This window comes from Eurytemora carolleeae, unplaced genomic scaffold (genome assembly GCF_000591075.1).
Source record: "Eurytemora carolleeae unplaced genomic scaffold, Eaff_2.0 scaffold479, whole genome shotgun sequence".
Lineage (NCBI taxonomy): Eukaryota > Metazoa > Arthropoda > Copepoda > Calanoida > Temoridae > Eurytemora > Eurytemora carolleeae.
This window is the reverse complement of record NW_019396369.1, coordinates 214,763-230,485: the sequence shown is the minus strand read 5'-3', so window position 1 is coordinate 230,485 and position 15,723 is coordinate 214,763. Positions and strand designations below refer to the sequence as shown.

Sequence of the window (15,723 nt, the reverse complement as noted above, 5' to 3'; positions counted from 1 at the left end):
TGCTTATTGTGAAAATAAGAAAAACGGATAGTAAATCGTGACTTTGTTATGTGATAAACATTTCAGATTCTCTTAGGATTCTTTATACACCAACAACTCTGAAAACTTGAGAAGGGCCTGAAAATGATGCCAATCCCTTTAACATGACAAGAAGAAATTATAAGCCTATGCTCAGAAAGGGTTAGATTGGGTCAAAGGCCTTCAGTCTTCCTGGATAGCCTGCCAATCACAAAATTAAGATTCAAAATCTAAAATTAAACACTACTAAGCAGAAATACGCATTTATTTATGTCAAAATTGATCAAATAACTACAAAGTTTTATCTTTGAATCAATTAATTATTCTACCAGCCCTTACAGGGTGCCCATGTATCAGTGACTTTCTCTTCTCTATGCACATGATAGATATTATAACACGCGGCAGTTGCGCATGAGTGGTATGGAATCAGCTGAAGTGTACTCCCAACAGGAAACTAGAAAAAAATTTAATTTAGATAAATTTTTTGGACTACGCAGTCTGTTTTCATTTGAAACTAAAATCTTCTTTTATGTTTAAAAGTTTCTGCGTTATTGGAACTTTGGGTATTTTGGGTTTAATTTAAAATAAAAGAAACTAAAATGTAACTTTATTAAAATATAATATTTTCAGGAACTTCTTAAATCTTTTGGATATGGACTAGTTCATACTAATCTATTAAAACCTAGAATTTGTTTACTTTTCTTTAAAGTTTTGTAAAAGATAAAATTTCAGCCATGATAGATGTATACTTTATGTAGAGTTTAAATGAGGAAAGTTGAAATTATGCCAGGGGCTCATCCAATAAACAAAAAGCATAACAACAAAAGAATAAATTAAATTTGATCTTAGATCTCTAGAAGTGGGCACTTTTAGTCTTATTTCAAATTGTTCATTAATGGTTAGTTAAAATAACATAACATTGCTGGAAACTTTGGAATGGGATACCTTTAATCCCGACTGCTTAATCTGGAAATCCAATGTGAACACTTTTAATTTCTTGCTTAGTCCACTCTTTTTTAATATAGTACAGAAAAATCAAAAACCGGTTTTTCAAAATTAGAGAGTCCTTCCTGTTTTTGTATCTTAAATGGCACGCAAAATTTCAAATTGCCCGGCTTCTATGCAACTCTGATTGGTTGAAATTTACACACTTTTCAGGATACAAGTACAAGATTAGTTTAGTCTCGGGATTAAGCTTACTATGCATGGCTTTTGGTTTTATCTTCTATATTTGGACAAATACACTTGCTCGGGTAAAACTGCGGTGGCTGTGTCAACCACCCTTTTGTCTTACACAAACTATCCCAACTACATACTGTGAGGCTGTGAGACTGCCATGCACACACAACAATTTGTCTTTCTTCCCCCATTCTCTTTTGGCATAAACGGTTATTTTCATTATTTAACAGCATAAAAAAAAACACTTATGACATTTCATCAACGGGATCTTCTTTTAATTTTCTAAACCTTCCGTTCTCTATGGGAAAGTTGCATAGCCCTACTAGACGGCATAGATAGGTTAAGAAGACATGACAACACTCCTTAAATCTATTCGCTGTGTTTCCCTTGCAGGATCAGGGGGTAGAGAACGAGTAGTAACTAGTTTAGTTTATGCAAGCTCAGTGTAGAGAAGCTGTGTGCATTTTCTTGATTTTTGAAAACCGTTCTTCTCACATTCATTAATCAAGGGCCTTCAGTCCCTTCAGCATGGGTTATTGGTTAGTCCTTCTATTCAAAATCATCAGGCTTTAAAACTTGTTGTTTCTAGACGAAATAATTGTGTTAAGTTTAAACCTTATTACCTTTTCAAATTGAATTTTAAGACTTGAATCAGAGCTGTCAACAAACCCAATTTCCTTAAATAAGATGATATTTAAGATGTTAGGTACGTCCCAAAGGTTTTTCTTCCCAAGGGTATTTTCCCAAGCGGCAACGTCCCAAGTCTATGAGAGCCGCAGTGTTTGGCCCCCTAGCCTGTCCTAGTTGCAGCGTTCGGCCCCCTAGCCTGTTCTAGCCGCAGTGCTGGGTCCCCCCTAGCTCATCCCAGCTGAAGCGCTTGGCCCACATCGCAGCCTGCACTGCCTCAGAAGTCCTAACCTAACCTTTGTAAAGTTGCCTCTTGGGAAATTGTCACTTGGGAAGTTACCAGTTGGGAATATGCCTTTTTGGAAAATGTCTAGCATCATTTTTTATGCATCTCATAAACTCAGAACAAACAGCAATGTTTATTATTGTGTATACCTGTGTCATGTCTGTTACCATTAGCTCAGGGCATCCCTTTATTCTGGCCAACATTCTAGTAAGCAACACTCTATATTTCAGGGATTATCAATTTAGTTTTGAATCTTAATTAACCATCGTCTCAATTTAAATATTTATTAATAAAATATGGTTTTAAAACTTCACTACAAAGCAATTGCAGCAAATTCAATCAAGAAAGTGACCAAAATAACGGATTTTTTCTGTTTGATGAATTTTTCTATCCTAAACTTTAAACAGACAAAGGATCATTCTTCCATGTTAATTGTGCACTTGGGAGTTAATTTGTCTAATGGGGTTGCTCTATTGTTTTCTGTAAGAGTTTAAGATTCTTATTTTATCTAAAGTCATCCAGTTCATTTAAAACAACCAGCCTTAGACCTTCAATAAATCTTCAAGATTAAAGGAACTGCATACGCTTTAATTTCTCTCCATTCAAAGAAAGAAATGTCCGATTCACAACATTACCCTTTAAACATACTTTTTAGATGACAATTTTGTGGCTTATCAAAACTTTTTACAAAGCTTTTTGGTTGTTTGTTTGTAATCACTGAGCGTCTACACAGCAGAACAGTTTGGACCCAATTTGTTGTGTAACTCACAGGATCCAGGGAAAATTTTGCCGGAAAAAAGTTGACACTTAAACCATTTTTGAAAACCCATAAATTTAACAAGAAAAATCCGCGACATTTTTGGGAGTACGAAGAAAAAATCGGCGTTTTTTTAAAGCGCCAGTCTAAAGGAAAAAGTGTTACTATTTTACAACAGAAAACTTTATTAAACTTTATTAATTAAAAAAAAAAATACAAAACGCACCCGTAAGTAAAGTTTCTTATCTATTTCAGCATGTTCTAAACTTGCTTATTATAGAAATAAATGTTTCTAGATTTTAGAATCTGAATTATCTTATTTTGAGAGTAATCAGCATTGTGACATGGGAGTACCTGTCAGAAAAATATGATACGACTGTTTTTATATTAAAAAAATAATAATTTAATAAATCCTGTCCCTTTATCTTATGTCAAACATAAAGGAAGTTGGACGTTAGATTAAAATCTTATATGTTTTAAATCACATAACTCGATTCTTTTATTGATGCGATTGGTGTGCTATTTAGCTAAATTGAAAAGAACAAGGTAGCAAATATTTAACAGGATAAATGTGAATTTCTTATTACGTAAAAACTATCCAATTTAGCGTAGTTTGTGGTTTTTTAAGCAAAGGTAGTTTTACCTCTTGTCTTGTTGTTTTCCTAATCCTTGTTTAGTAAAACCAGTAAATCCACAATCAATCAGAAGCTGATTTCTCCGGGGGTAATGTCCTGCAAGAATATTAAAAGGATGAGACTATAATTCAAATTTTGTAGATTTTACGATTTGAACGTTAACTTTGGAGTTTTGATTTGAAAATTCAATGTTGACACTTTTAAATTTGAAAATAATTGCTTGATCTCGATATTAAATGTTAATTTGACACTTTTGAATTTGAGAATAATTGTTTGATCTCGTGATTAGAGTTAATCCTGTAGGTTATGACCACCACGGGATATGAAAAAGGAATTTAATTAACTAGGCTTCAAGGGTGGCTTTGCACCCAACTTTCGATTTTATCTTTTAACTGTTCCTCTATCTGCGGCATTTTCTCTTCTATAATTATCAAACAAATATTTTTTGAGGATTTAAAAAAAATTAAAATTTGTTATTGCAAATTTGATTACTTTTTGACCATTCATAAACCTGCCCTGTGGTCCTGTGAGGTCTCTCAAAAAAAATTGGGCTAGATCGATTTAGCAATTTTGACGTTTGTTGTATACAAACAAACAGACAAACAAACAGACAGACACCCAGACAAGTAAAGTATATATTTAGATTCATAGGTCTGTAATAAATGACGTACTCTGAAAACTTCGTTCCAAACTGTATTAGTCCAAGTAGAACCCGTCCGCTATCGAAGTCAACTAAACAGTTCTTGCATCTGTTCGTTTAGTATTAATTAGAGCTAGTGACGTTAACTTTTTATAAAGCTAACTGCTAAAAACTCTGCAATTAGCCGTTCATTTTCAAACTAAATTTTATTAATGGCGTTAACGGAAGATAGTTTAGAAATAGCGCCGTTAAAGAGGAAAATTAATTATAAAAAACATAATTTTCTTTCCATACAATTGTAAGTTTAATCAATTTTTAGCAGAAAAATCTACGAAAGTCACCGACATCAATTGGTTCTTTTATAATTTTCAGTTCTTTTTTATCATGAACTACCGGTAATGTTTGTTCATTTACAAGTTCAAAATTAACGGTTATTGCCATTTGTGAACAAAACGTCGTCCGCCCTAGCAGCAAAGTGGTCTTTCATTCTTCATGTTACCTATGATTCTGGTTAGAACAGTGCCAGCAATATCAGACTCCTGACAGGATCCAAGCTCCATCTGCATAGCATCATAGAAAACATAGTTTCCAGGATGTATCTCCGACAGGGCTGAGAGAGCTGGAGTAGGATGAGAACAGGATGGTGTTGAACCTATCCCAACATCAATACACTTTATTCCTTCATCTTCCAACCAGTCAGCAATTCTATTACAATGGGTTTAAATGGGACTAAAAGAAAACGTATTAAATCTAATTTTTTTTTGGATCAGATAAAATATCAAGCAGAAAAAATCATAAATCTTGCTTTCATTATACAAAGAAAGCACTCTTCTTGCGATCTTTTAACGCTTTCTACGTATTAAATAATCAATTTATTTTGCTATGCCTTTTTAAAGTTTATTCCTGTTTTTTCTTCAATATTTCTTCAAATACATAATTTTAAAAGAATAGATTCTCTGGAGGAAGGATCCTGAAGGGGGCGGAGAAGAACGGAGTAGTACTGTTTTAACCATGCAGAGTACATGAATGCAAAGCACACAGTTTAAGGGTTAAACACAAACGCCAGAAAGTTCAACAGAATTGCGCTCTATATCGGGCAATTGCGCGCAATTCCGCTGCGTTTATCAAAATTTACGACAACTAAAGCCAGTGGCGTAAATAGGGGGGGGGGGTATTGGGATTATTTACCCCCCCCCCCTGGAATCCTGGGGGTAATAAAATCTGAAGATATTCTTCAAAAGTATCTGAGCGCAAAGGTTGATTTTTAAATTGAATATCTTTAAAATTTGCACGAAAATAATTTAAATGTGCAGATATTTCAGATATTTCAGATTTTAAGTCAACATATTATAAATGATCCTATATCCTAAAGTAATGGTCAATGTCATTACAATTAGATGTTTTTTTAATAGAAAAAAAGGGTATGGGCAATGAAGAATACATTTTTACTTCTGAATAATGTCATTTCCATATTAAATTTATTTAAGATTTTAACATACTATACATTGACGACAAGAAAATTTTAGAAATTAGAAATAAGAATATAAACAACGACAATATATTTTTTCAAAGTTTTGCAGAGTAGCGTTTTCTTAGAGTGAAACTATTTTTTATGTTACTTATAATAAATTCAGTTTTCTAATAGATCATTGTACTTAATGTAAAATGAATGACTATATTGAAGGATATAAAAAAAGGTGAAAGCTTAATAATTGATGGAGTTTGTAAATGCCAGAAATGAGTGGAAAATGCAAATCAAATCCAACTAAAACCAATAATTTCATATACATCATGATATATTTCTACGGGGGTAAAAAAAAAATCCTAGGGGGGGGGGGTAAAAAAAATTCAACGCGCTTCGCGCGCCAAATTAAGCAAATGTCCCCCTTCCCCCCCCCCCTCGACAGAATCCTTATTTACGCCCCTGACTAAAGCATATAATACATTTCAACATATTTGTTATTAAATTAATGACCCTTGTTATAAATACCTTTTAACTGAGTTCAGAGCATTGTTTCGAATATCTTTAACTTGTTCTGGAGTATTAGAGTGATAAGAATTTCCACAGTGCACATAAATACCTGGAACATATCAAAAGTGTGTAAAGGAGTTAAGTCATTGCCACAAACCCGAATTTTCTAATCCCTATATCTCTGCAATCTGATGGTGTTAACCTTTTATATTTCAAGTCCATGACATTGGACTGAAAAAATATAGGGATTAGAAAATTAGAGTTTGTGGCAAAGACTCAATTCCTTTAGAAACAAACAATGTTAATCAACAACTAAAAAGAATGGATAAACAAGAAGCCCTGAAATTTGAGATTAGACGAAGCAGTGATGAATCTTGCAATTTCAAGAATTTGCGAAGCTTCCTCCCACCAAACACCAGCTCTGTAACAAAAACATGGTTAACTTACACCAACAAATAATGCTTTAAAGGGACTGTAAGCGTAATTTGAAGTGACCTTCTATTCAAGGTTGACAATGCCCGATTCACAACGGTACCTTTAAAAGATTTGTCTGATTAAGGATGAAACATTAATTTTATCAAAAATGTGGAAGATACCGTATTTTTCCTGAATCGTAAAGTGTTTATTTCTATGAGTTTCTTCATTGCTTCTTATAAAAACTAAATGTGCAAGGTTCTTTAGCAAAGAAACCGCAAATGAAAATAAACAGTTTAAAGAAACAAAAACATGGAAATCTAATTTATACTTGATAAGCCAAAGCTTGCAAGGGTACCGTTGTGAATTGGGCATTGCCAAGTTTGCATGGTTGGTAACTTGAAATTAAGCTTACAGTCCCTTTAAGAAGCTTTGATTAATCTCTTTATATCTTTGTACCCTGATGGTGTAAACCTTTGATATTTCAAACTTATTTACATTATTCGACCAGAACATAATTCATAGTTTGAAATATCAAGGATCTACGGCCTGGTATACAGCTAGGGAACACAAATCAGAGACAAGAACTCAGTTCCTTTGTTGAAAATAGTATTCAAAATTAATCTTAATATCTTAATTTAATCTGAAGATCGAATAAGAAATGAACGATTGGAACCACTTACTTTTGGTTCAAATATTTTATTTTAAAATACGCAAAACCTTACTTATTGAGCCAGAAGTAAAAACTTTTGAATTTTTAATTCTAGGATCAAGCAGTTATCTGTATTTTTTGTTGTCCAAATAATTAAATTTATTTATTTGGATGTCCTATATATGGTCAAACCCCAGCATGGATAACTAAAATTAAAGATCAATCATTTATATATACAGCAAATTTAAACGGTTTAATGTGGATATCGAAATCAAACGTTGTAGATTAGCACTAGTTCACACAAAACTTTCGACCTATGAACATGGACTGACAGTTTTTATTAGATAAATTCAGACATTTTATCATAGATTCCGTTTATGAAAGATTAAAGATATATCTTTTAATATCAATAATCTCTTTTCTTTATTTTTATCTATCTATCCATTCTCTGTCAGTTTCCTATTGATTTGTAAGTTCCCTCTTCGGACTCCTGAGCCCACGATTTAAAAACTTCGACTCGAGCCGTAATTCCTTAAACCCAACTTTAAGACCCGATCTTCGACAGCTGCAAGATCCTCGGCTCGATTGAGGAGTTAGGCCTAATGAAAATAAAACCAACCTTGGTTGGTTTTAGTGGAGAATAAGGCTCAATGTGGAGTCTTATTCTCATAAAAACCCGGAATGCGCCAATTCCTACCATTAAAATCCGCCGAATAGAATATTAAACAGGTTTTTGAACTCAATTCTGTGGAAGGTATTGCAGCTTGAATTCGAAAGCTCAAGTCGTAAATAAGGCCCAACGACAGCTTAGACCCGAGCCATATTTTCCCGAATTTTTTAAATCGCGGGCTCTGATTCCTATATCCTGATATATTCCTATATCCTGATATATTCCTATATCCTGATTTTCCCTCTCTCTCCATTGATCTTTAAACTTTAAACTTTCCAGAGAATATAAAAATGTCTTTAAAAATTCTAAATGTGGGTTTATATTCATATTTATATTATAATATTCAAATTCTCTAATTTCTCCGGATTAGATTGGTAGGTTTGTATTCCCTTGGGGGGATCCCAGTGGATATAATATTACCATAAACTTTTATTCTACTTCTCGGGCAAAACGATAGCAATAAATATTTTCGTTTTCGGTTTTCTCGCAGTAGAAATGCGTAACATACTTTTGCAGAAAAACCACAATCGAAAATCATCAGTTTTCTAATTTTAAACATTGAAATCAAATTCCTAGTTTATGAGACAAAGCTTTGGAGGGTACCGTTGTGAATTGGGCGTTGCCAATTTACATTTCACTTGAAATTAAGCTTATTGCTCTCTTAAGTCTTAATAAGAGTCTAAACCCCCTCTCACAGGCTCATATTTTTCAGACAAATACTATATTTTCTTTAAAATTATTTCTTTGTTTCTCATTTTGCATTAAACATTGCAAATCCAGGAATAGCCTTAAATGTTTGAATTATTATGCACATTTTAATAAGTAAATTATACAGGTTATGAATTAACATATGAAATTGCTCAGTCAAACCTAAATATTTTTCTAATTTTTCTACAAAAAGAAACATATAAGCTTCTTTTTAAACTATACAATTATCCTTGGTAGATATTTACTTTAAGAGGACGCCATGATACATTGTTCCATGGTAGATATTTACTTTAAGAGGACGCCATGATACATTGTTCCTTGGTAGATATTTTAAGAGGACGCCATGATACATTGTTCCTTGGTAGATATTTACTTTAAGAGGACGCCATGATACATTGTTCCTTGGTAGATATTTACTTAAAGAGGACGCCATGATACATTGTTCCTTGGTAGATATTTACTTTAAGAGGACGCCATGATACATTGTTCCTTGGTAGATATTTACTTTAAGAGGACGCCATGATACATTGTTCCTTGGTAGATATTTACTTTAAGAGGACGCCATGATACATTGTTCCATGGTAGATATTTACTTTAAGAGGACGCCATGATACATTGTTCGTATCTATTTGAACATAATATAGTATATAAATTATAGTAAAGCTTATTAATCAAATATCTAATCTGTTTTTCATTTTAAAGCTCTGGTTTGATTATTTTACATCAGGATTAATGGTTTTCAATGGAAACCCTTTCACAGAAATGAAAAAAGAATAGTTTTATCTTTACTTGGGATAAAACAGGAATATGTTCACCTTTCATTTCCACAGTCTATTTTTAGTACAATAGACCACTTCTTACCCTGAGGGGGAGTAGAATCCTAAACATGTTTTTATGATAATGATATGATATGATAATGATAATCAAAAACTTTTGAACTGTATGCTTCAAACTCAGTTTATCGTAGACCTTCGATATTATATTAAACTATGAAATAGTCGAAGCTACCAAAAAAGGTGTTAGAAAATTTGAGTTTGTGGCAAAAACTCACTAAAAGAGTATAAATATTTAGCAAAAAGCCATCTGTGTATCTTTTGCATTATTTTTTAGTTTACCTGAAAAAATATGCATATCTCCAGGTTTGCAACCATAACGTGGAATGCATCAAGCTGGGATCTTGAAACAACAAATAAATGCATTTTTATTCAAACTTTTTCAGAAATTCAAAACTCTTCTCTAAATGCGCTTGATAAAATAATAAATCCAGATGCTTTGGTCTGTTAAAATCAAAAAAAAATTAAAATAATGCATTTAACCGTTCATCTTTTTTTCTTTGTAGATTTTTTGAAACCTGTAGTGTTTCCAAAAGTGTTTACATAGCTATTTAATAGTATCACCTCTCTCCCCCCCCCCCTTCCTAGAATATTTTGGCAAAGAAAACGTCAGTATGAATAGTGTTAAGATCGGAGCTTGTATCATCCTCTTTGTATTTAATCTAACTAAAACCATATATATTTTTTTAACGATTGATTTTTTTCATGATAATTCTTATTAATATAAAAAATATCAAATAATGATTCAATCAAAATTGAATAAAAATCTCGGTTTACTCTTGCAAATTCTTAAAATTTAAAATATAATTTCTTATTCAATTTAGCTTATTATGTTATTTTTTAAACTTGATTTTTCTAAATATATTGATGTTTTTTCTAACCTGAGTTTATATACCCTGGGTAGATGTTGGGGAATCAAGGGGAATCCGAAAAGAATATCCTAAACAAATACATTTTTAATCAACTTTTTTCCGATGCGTAAACAGAATGTTTATGTTTGAAAAGTTTGTGTAAAAAGTTCCATTAAATTTCTACATATTTCTATCTAAATCTTTCCTTCTTAACTTTTTGAAATACTTTCACCAAATTTTAACAGGCGGCCATTCTGCCCTTTTAAAGTTTTATAAAATATTTCGTCTTTTTGTAATCTTAAAAATTTATCCAAGTTGGAATAGTATTTTTTTTTACTTTTGGTATTTTGAAATTTTTAAATAACTAATTTTCTTTCAGTTATTGATTTAGAGAAGAAACGACACGGAAACCCAATCTTCAACAGGATTATATTGTTACTTTTTATCTCGAGAAATTCTAGAATTCCCATTCTAGGTAATAATGTTGTAAAGCAACGATTAGTTAAAAATGACTGAGAGTTAAAATCCTGGAACGTGAATTATAATATTACTCATGCTCCGGTTGTTGTTACTGCAGAACAATCATAGACATGATGTCAAAATGTACTAATTCAAACTTTCCTGAAGAAATTCTGTACATATACCTACATTTTCTGTACATATACCGTACATTTTCTGTACATATACCGTACATTTTCTGTACATATACCGTACATTTTCGAAATATTCTGCACATATACCTTACATTTTCGAAATGTACGGTATAAAAATATATTTACAATGCTTTGAGAACATGTAAATAAAATGAAAAAATAAACTTAAGGTATGGGAGAACCTTTAAAAAGTACGTGGGAAATCACATTTTAAAGTTTTATTTTACTCATAACAAAAATCCCCAAAAATATGAAAATATTCTAAATTTTACCTCAAACCCACTTTTAGCATACATCTCACATTCTAGAAGAGTGGAAGTAACAATTTTCCTTCGGCTACCTTATTTTTGAAAAGTAAAAATTGTTTTTATTCTAATTGTTCGTTTTTCCCTGTATTTTTTAAATATCTGAAGGTTGGCCTTAAATTAAAATTAGTTTTTATGGTTTAACTAAATATGTAGTTTGACAAAATAAAACCAAGAAAATACAAGAAAATTTTTTTTTATGTTTTCTGTACAATCCTCTCTAAGGTTTCCTTTCGGGTAAACCAACCTGTTTCACTTTCGAAAGGGTTCGAAAAAAAATTAAATTAATTAAAAACTTTTGAAGTTTTGATATTACAATAATGTTGTGATTAGAATACATATTTATCTAATTTCACCTCCCGTTTGTAAAACACCTCCTTCTACAGTTTTGTGAGTCTTTGTTTGCCCTCGTAAACTTATTCCCGCAGTTCTAAATACAGCATTGAGGTTAGAACAATGTTTGCCCTCGTAAACTTATTCCCGCAGTTCTAAATACAGCAGTGAGTTTAGAATGTTGTTTGAGACAAACCGGAGTACTTTTAATTGTGATCTATAATTGCAAGTTTGTCGAGACTCGTAGATTTTTTATTTAGATCTTATAATGTTTGTTTTTGCTCGCTTTCGCATTACGCAAAACGTCTGAACCAATCGGGCAAAGTTCATAGCTGACCAAAGTTGAACAATTTTGCCTGGACAAATTCAAATTTTTAAAATTTTAGAATATCTATTATTTTAACAGAAAAATCCGCAAAATTTTATCATTTAAAAAGTGGAATAGTACTTATGGCTATTTTGGTTTTTTATATTGTAATCCGGGATATACTGATATAAGCTGAAGGTGAAAACATAAGATGAAAATAAACAATATATATATTCATTGAACACTTTTTCAAATAGAAAAGCAAAATTGATCTAAAGTTGTATATTTATATAACAGGAAAAATGTTAAGATGATATGGAGAAAGGAATTTCTTTTATTAAGATAAAAGTTTTGACAAAATGACAAAATGACACTAAATTGTAAACTGTAAAGTGTACTTAAAGTACATTGTACATTATCAAACATTGCAGACATTGCTTTTGCACTTTTACAAAAAAATCGTGTTTATATATTGAACTCATTTTTTACAATTAAATAGAGAGCTCCTGCAATTTTCAATCCAGACCTAGAAAAAATATTAAGAAGTACATAGATATTAAGATACCTTGCCAACTCTAGCATGCGGCTGCAGTTAGATTGATAAACCTTAAAAAAAAATTTTCTTCAAAATTTAATATATTTAATTGTTAACTATTTATTATCTTAAAAATGAACAAAATAAAGTATAGAAAAATCAAAAAGGGTACAAAATAAACCTGAATAAAGTTTTGTACATAATCGATGATATTTTTTGGTTTAAACGATGTTTCTATAAAAATAAATAAAAGATAAAAATAAACCTCGAAAGATAAAAAACGGAAAGTTTACAAAAATTGGTTGGACTTGGTAACATTTTAAGTATATTGTTCAGTGATAACCAGAAAATAACATTTCCCCTTATCATTTACTCTAGACCTTTCCCCTTATCATTTACTCTAGACCTTTCCCCTTATCCTTTATAGACCTTTTCCCTTATCCTTTATTCTAAACCTTTCGATACCCTTTACTCTATATATAGTCCTTTCCTCTTATCCTTTACTCTAGCCCTTCCTTACCTTTTACTTTAGACCAATCCCCTTACTCTTGTCTTTTCCATACCCTTTACTTCAGACCTTTCCCCTAGTCCTTTACTCTTGTCTTTGTAATACCATTTACTCTTGACCTTTCTCCTTATCCTTTAATTTATAACTTTCCCTTTATCCTTTACTCTTGTCCTTCACATACCCTTTACTTTGGACCTTTAATTCCCTTTATTCTTTACTCTAGTTCTTTCCATTCTCTTAAAACTAAACCTTTATCAAACCTTTATTATAAACACTAAAGGATGCGAATGGGTTTTGAGTAAAAAAAGGATAGGTCATGCGTAAAATATGTGGAACTGTTCAGATAGGTATAGGAGTAAAGGAGTTCTACAACAAAAGTTAACCCCCGAAGCATAAGAACTCAAAGAATTATCAAGGAAAGCGTTTTAGAATAGAAGGGTAGGAGTAAATAAAAAGGAATGTTCAGAGTAAAGGATAAGGGGATAGGTCCATAGTAAAGGGTATGGTGTAGAGGAAGAAATCCCCGAACGAGGATTATGAAATCCGAAAATCAGTAGTGTCGGATCCTAGAACCAGAGAAAACCTACTCAACTTCCTCTCCTTTTATACACTCGTTATATATCATGTAATTATATCTAGAAGCAATAAATGTACTTCTAAAGTGGTGACCCCATGAGGTCGGAAACACAGCCTCCTGGTCGGAAATAGTTTGCAAGAATTCGACGAGGATAACACTCTCAGGCTTAAACTTCTTATCCACAAATTCACTATTCCTTCATCCTACAATTAGCTACTCCTGGAGCTAATAAGCTAAACCCCAGCTACTCCTGGAAGTAATAAGCTAAACCTTAGCTACTCTTGGAGCTAAAAAGCTAAAACTCAGCTACTCCTGGAGCTAATAAGCTAAACCTCAGCTACTCCTGGAGCTAATAAGCTAAATTTCAACCCTCCAGAAGCTAATCAGCTGCACTGCTTGCTACTCCTGGAGCTAATTAGTTACACAGCTACTCAGCTAAGAGGTCCTTCAAGCACACTGTGATTTGGGTTTGTGCCAAAAACTCAATTCATTAATTATTTGTTGAATTAATAATTGTATTGAATATTTCTCTTGACGGTTTTTTGATTTATTTGTCAATAATCCATCTAACCTGAATATCCACCAAGAAGGATGGAGTGCTCAAATCATAAATACTTTTCCCTTTATCCGGTTTTTCTATTTCTTGTTTTTCTATTTCCATTTTTCCTTCCTCCATATTTATACAATTAGACTGTAATATATTCCATTAAAAAATTTTAAACATGGCGATTTGTAATAAATTAGTATTATTAATTATCCTAGCTTAGGAACCCAGCTTTGTAAGGAAACTAAGTTTTACTATAGAAAAGTCAATCACCTCAACTTATAGTTTTTAAACAAAGCCAAGAACATTCCCATTGTTTTACCGATTTCACCAATCAAAATTCGAGGTAAATCGGTTAAAATGTTCATGAGTTATGATCGAATATCCAAATAAACACACAGAAAAAACAGAGATTACTACTTTATATCCATAGATCTACATACACTAGCTTGGAACCCAGCTTTCCCCTATAAAAAACATGTCCTTAGCTCTAAAAAATTGCCGATCTAAATTTAATTCTAATCAATGCACAGTATCAATTTTCGAACAATGTTTATCAACTAGGAACTTCAGTTAGATCATTCATTCATTATGGTTCCGTTCGGAACACTTTTGTTCTGTTTTTTAAAGTTTATTTATAGTCCAAAAAGGAATCGAGTCTTTGCCAAAAACTCTATATAAATCTATATATCTTTGCAACCCGATGTCGTACACCTTAGATATTTTTCAAACTATGCATTCTCCTAGATCAAATAACCTGAGTTTGAAATATCAAAGCTTTTCGCCATCAAATTAAAAAAGATATTAGAATAGGAAAATCAGAGTTTGTGGCAAAAACTCAATTCCTTTTAACATTTGTTAACATTGGTTAACGATGCATGGAGTTAACTAAATATTACATTTGTTCAATTTACAATTAACAAAAGTATTGAAACACAAAATCAACAATCTATAATATATATACTTTGCTTGTCTAAGCGTCCGATTTGATTTTTGTAAAATTTAGAAAATCCACGAAAAAATACCATTAAATCTACGAAATTTTTTGTTTTTGTTTTATATTGTACAAAGAGAAGATGCTCAGTGCTCAAAGATAGAGCCACAATTAAGAGTTAAAACCGTAAAAGTCTAGTTGGTGAAAAAAAACCTGAACTCAAGATCTACATTTGGCTCTACAGATGAATATATAGGGCCAAGAAATAATTACATAGCTCAGGATGATTTATTAGTTTTATTATTTATTATTTATTATTATTATTATTATTATATTATTCATTATTTTATATTTATTACTATTTATTAGATTTATCACAATTTTACCTAATAACATGGGAATTGAGTGACCATTTTTATAAAGAATTTGATCCATGCGGCACTTTTTCATTAACACAATTATTGCAGTATTAGAATTCAAACATCTAACATCGAAAACGTCTGATCTTCAGATTTTCAAAATGTGATCTTAATTTTTTGTATTTTCTAAATTGACAGAGATATTGCAAAATTTCTCCTAATTTGAATTTATTCAATAAATCAAAATTGTCTCTAAGTATCTAATATAATCTTCAATTTTTGAAACACAAGAAAGGTAGACAGACCACTTTACGAAAAGCTCATTTTTATACTTTCTTTGTCATGCCTTAAATATCAGAAATCTCTCTCAATTCCCATGTTTGATGGGACACCCTGTATAAATTTTTTTTTTTTATAATTTTTGTC

The 15,723-nt window shown here is 31.7% G+C and overlaps 1 protein-coding gene across 2 annotated transcripts; it reads right to left on the bottom strand.

Annotated features, from left to right (window-relative positions):
* Positions 1–265: 265 nt before the first annotated feature.
* On the bottom strand, positions 266–14,657 carry LOC111701871 (D-serine dehydratase). 2 transcript variants are annotated; one of them, XM_023473351.1, is made up of 14 exons: positions 14,032–14,652; positions 12,406–12,446; positions 11,557–11,630; positions 11,168–11,235; positions 10,273–10,331; positions 9,674–9,734; positions 9,374–9,438; positions 6,453–6,535; positions 6,133–6,223; positions 4,642–4,847; positions 3,511–3,598; positions 2,260–2,314; positions 1,821–1,874; positions 266–472 (listed from the first exon to the last, which is right to left on the bottom strand). In XM_023473351.1, exons 1-14 carry the CDS (start codon positions 14,134–14,136, stop codon positions 344–346), a joined length of 1,179 nt encoding a protein of 392 aa, XP_023329119.1. In that variant the 5' UTR covers positions 14,137–14,652; the 3' UTR covers positions 266–343. The 2 variants fall into 2 exon arrangements, 1 of the variants encoding a protein (XP_023329119.1); XR_002765288.1 differs by lacking the exons at positions 266–472; positions 1,821–1,874 and adding an exon at positions 4,174–4,234 and having other exon boundaries at positions 14,032–14,657.
* Positions 14,658–15,723: the final 1,066 nt, after the last annotated feature.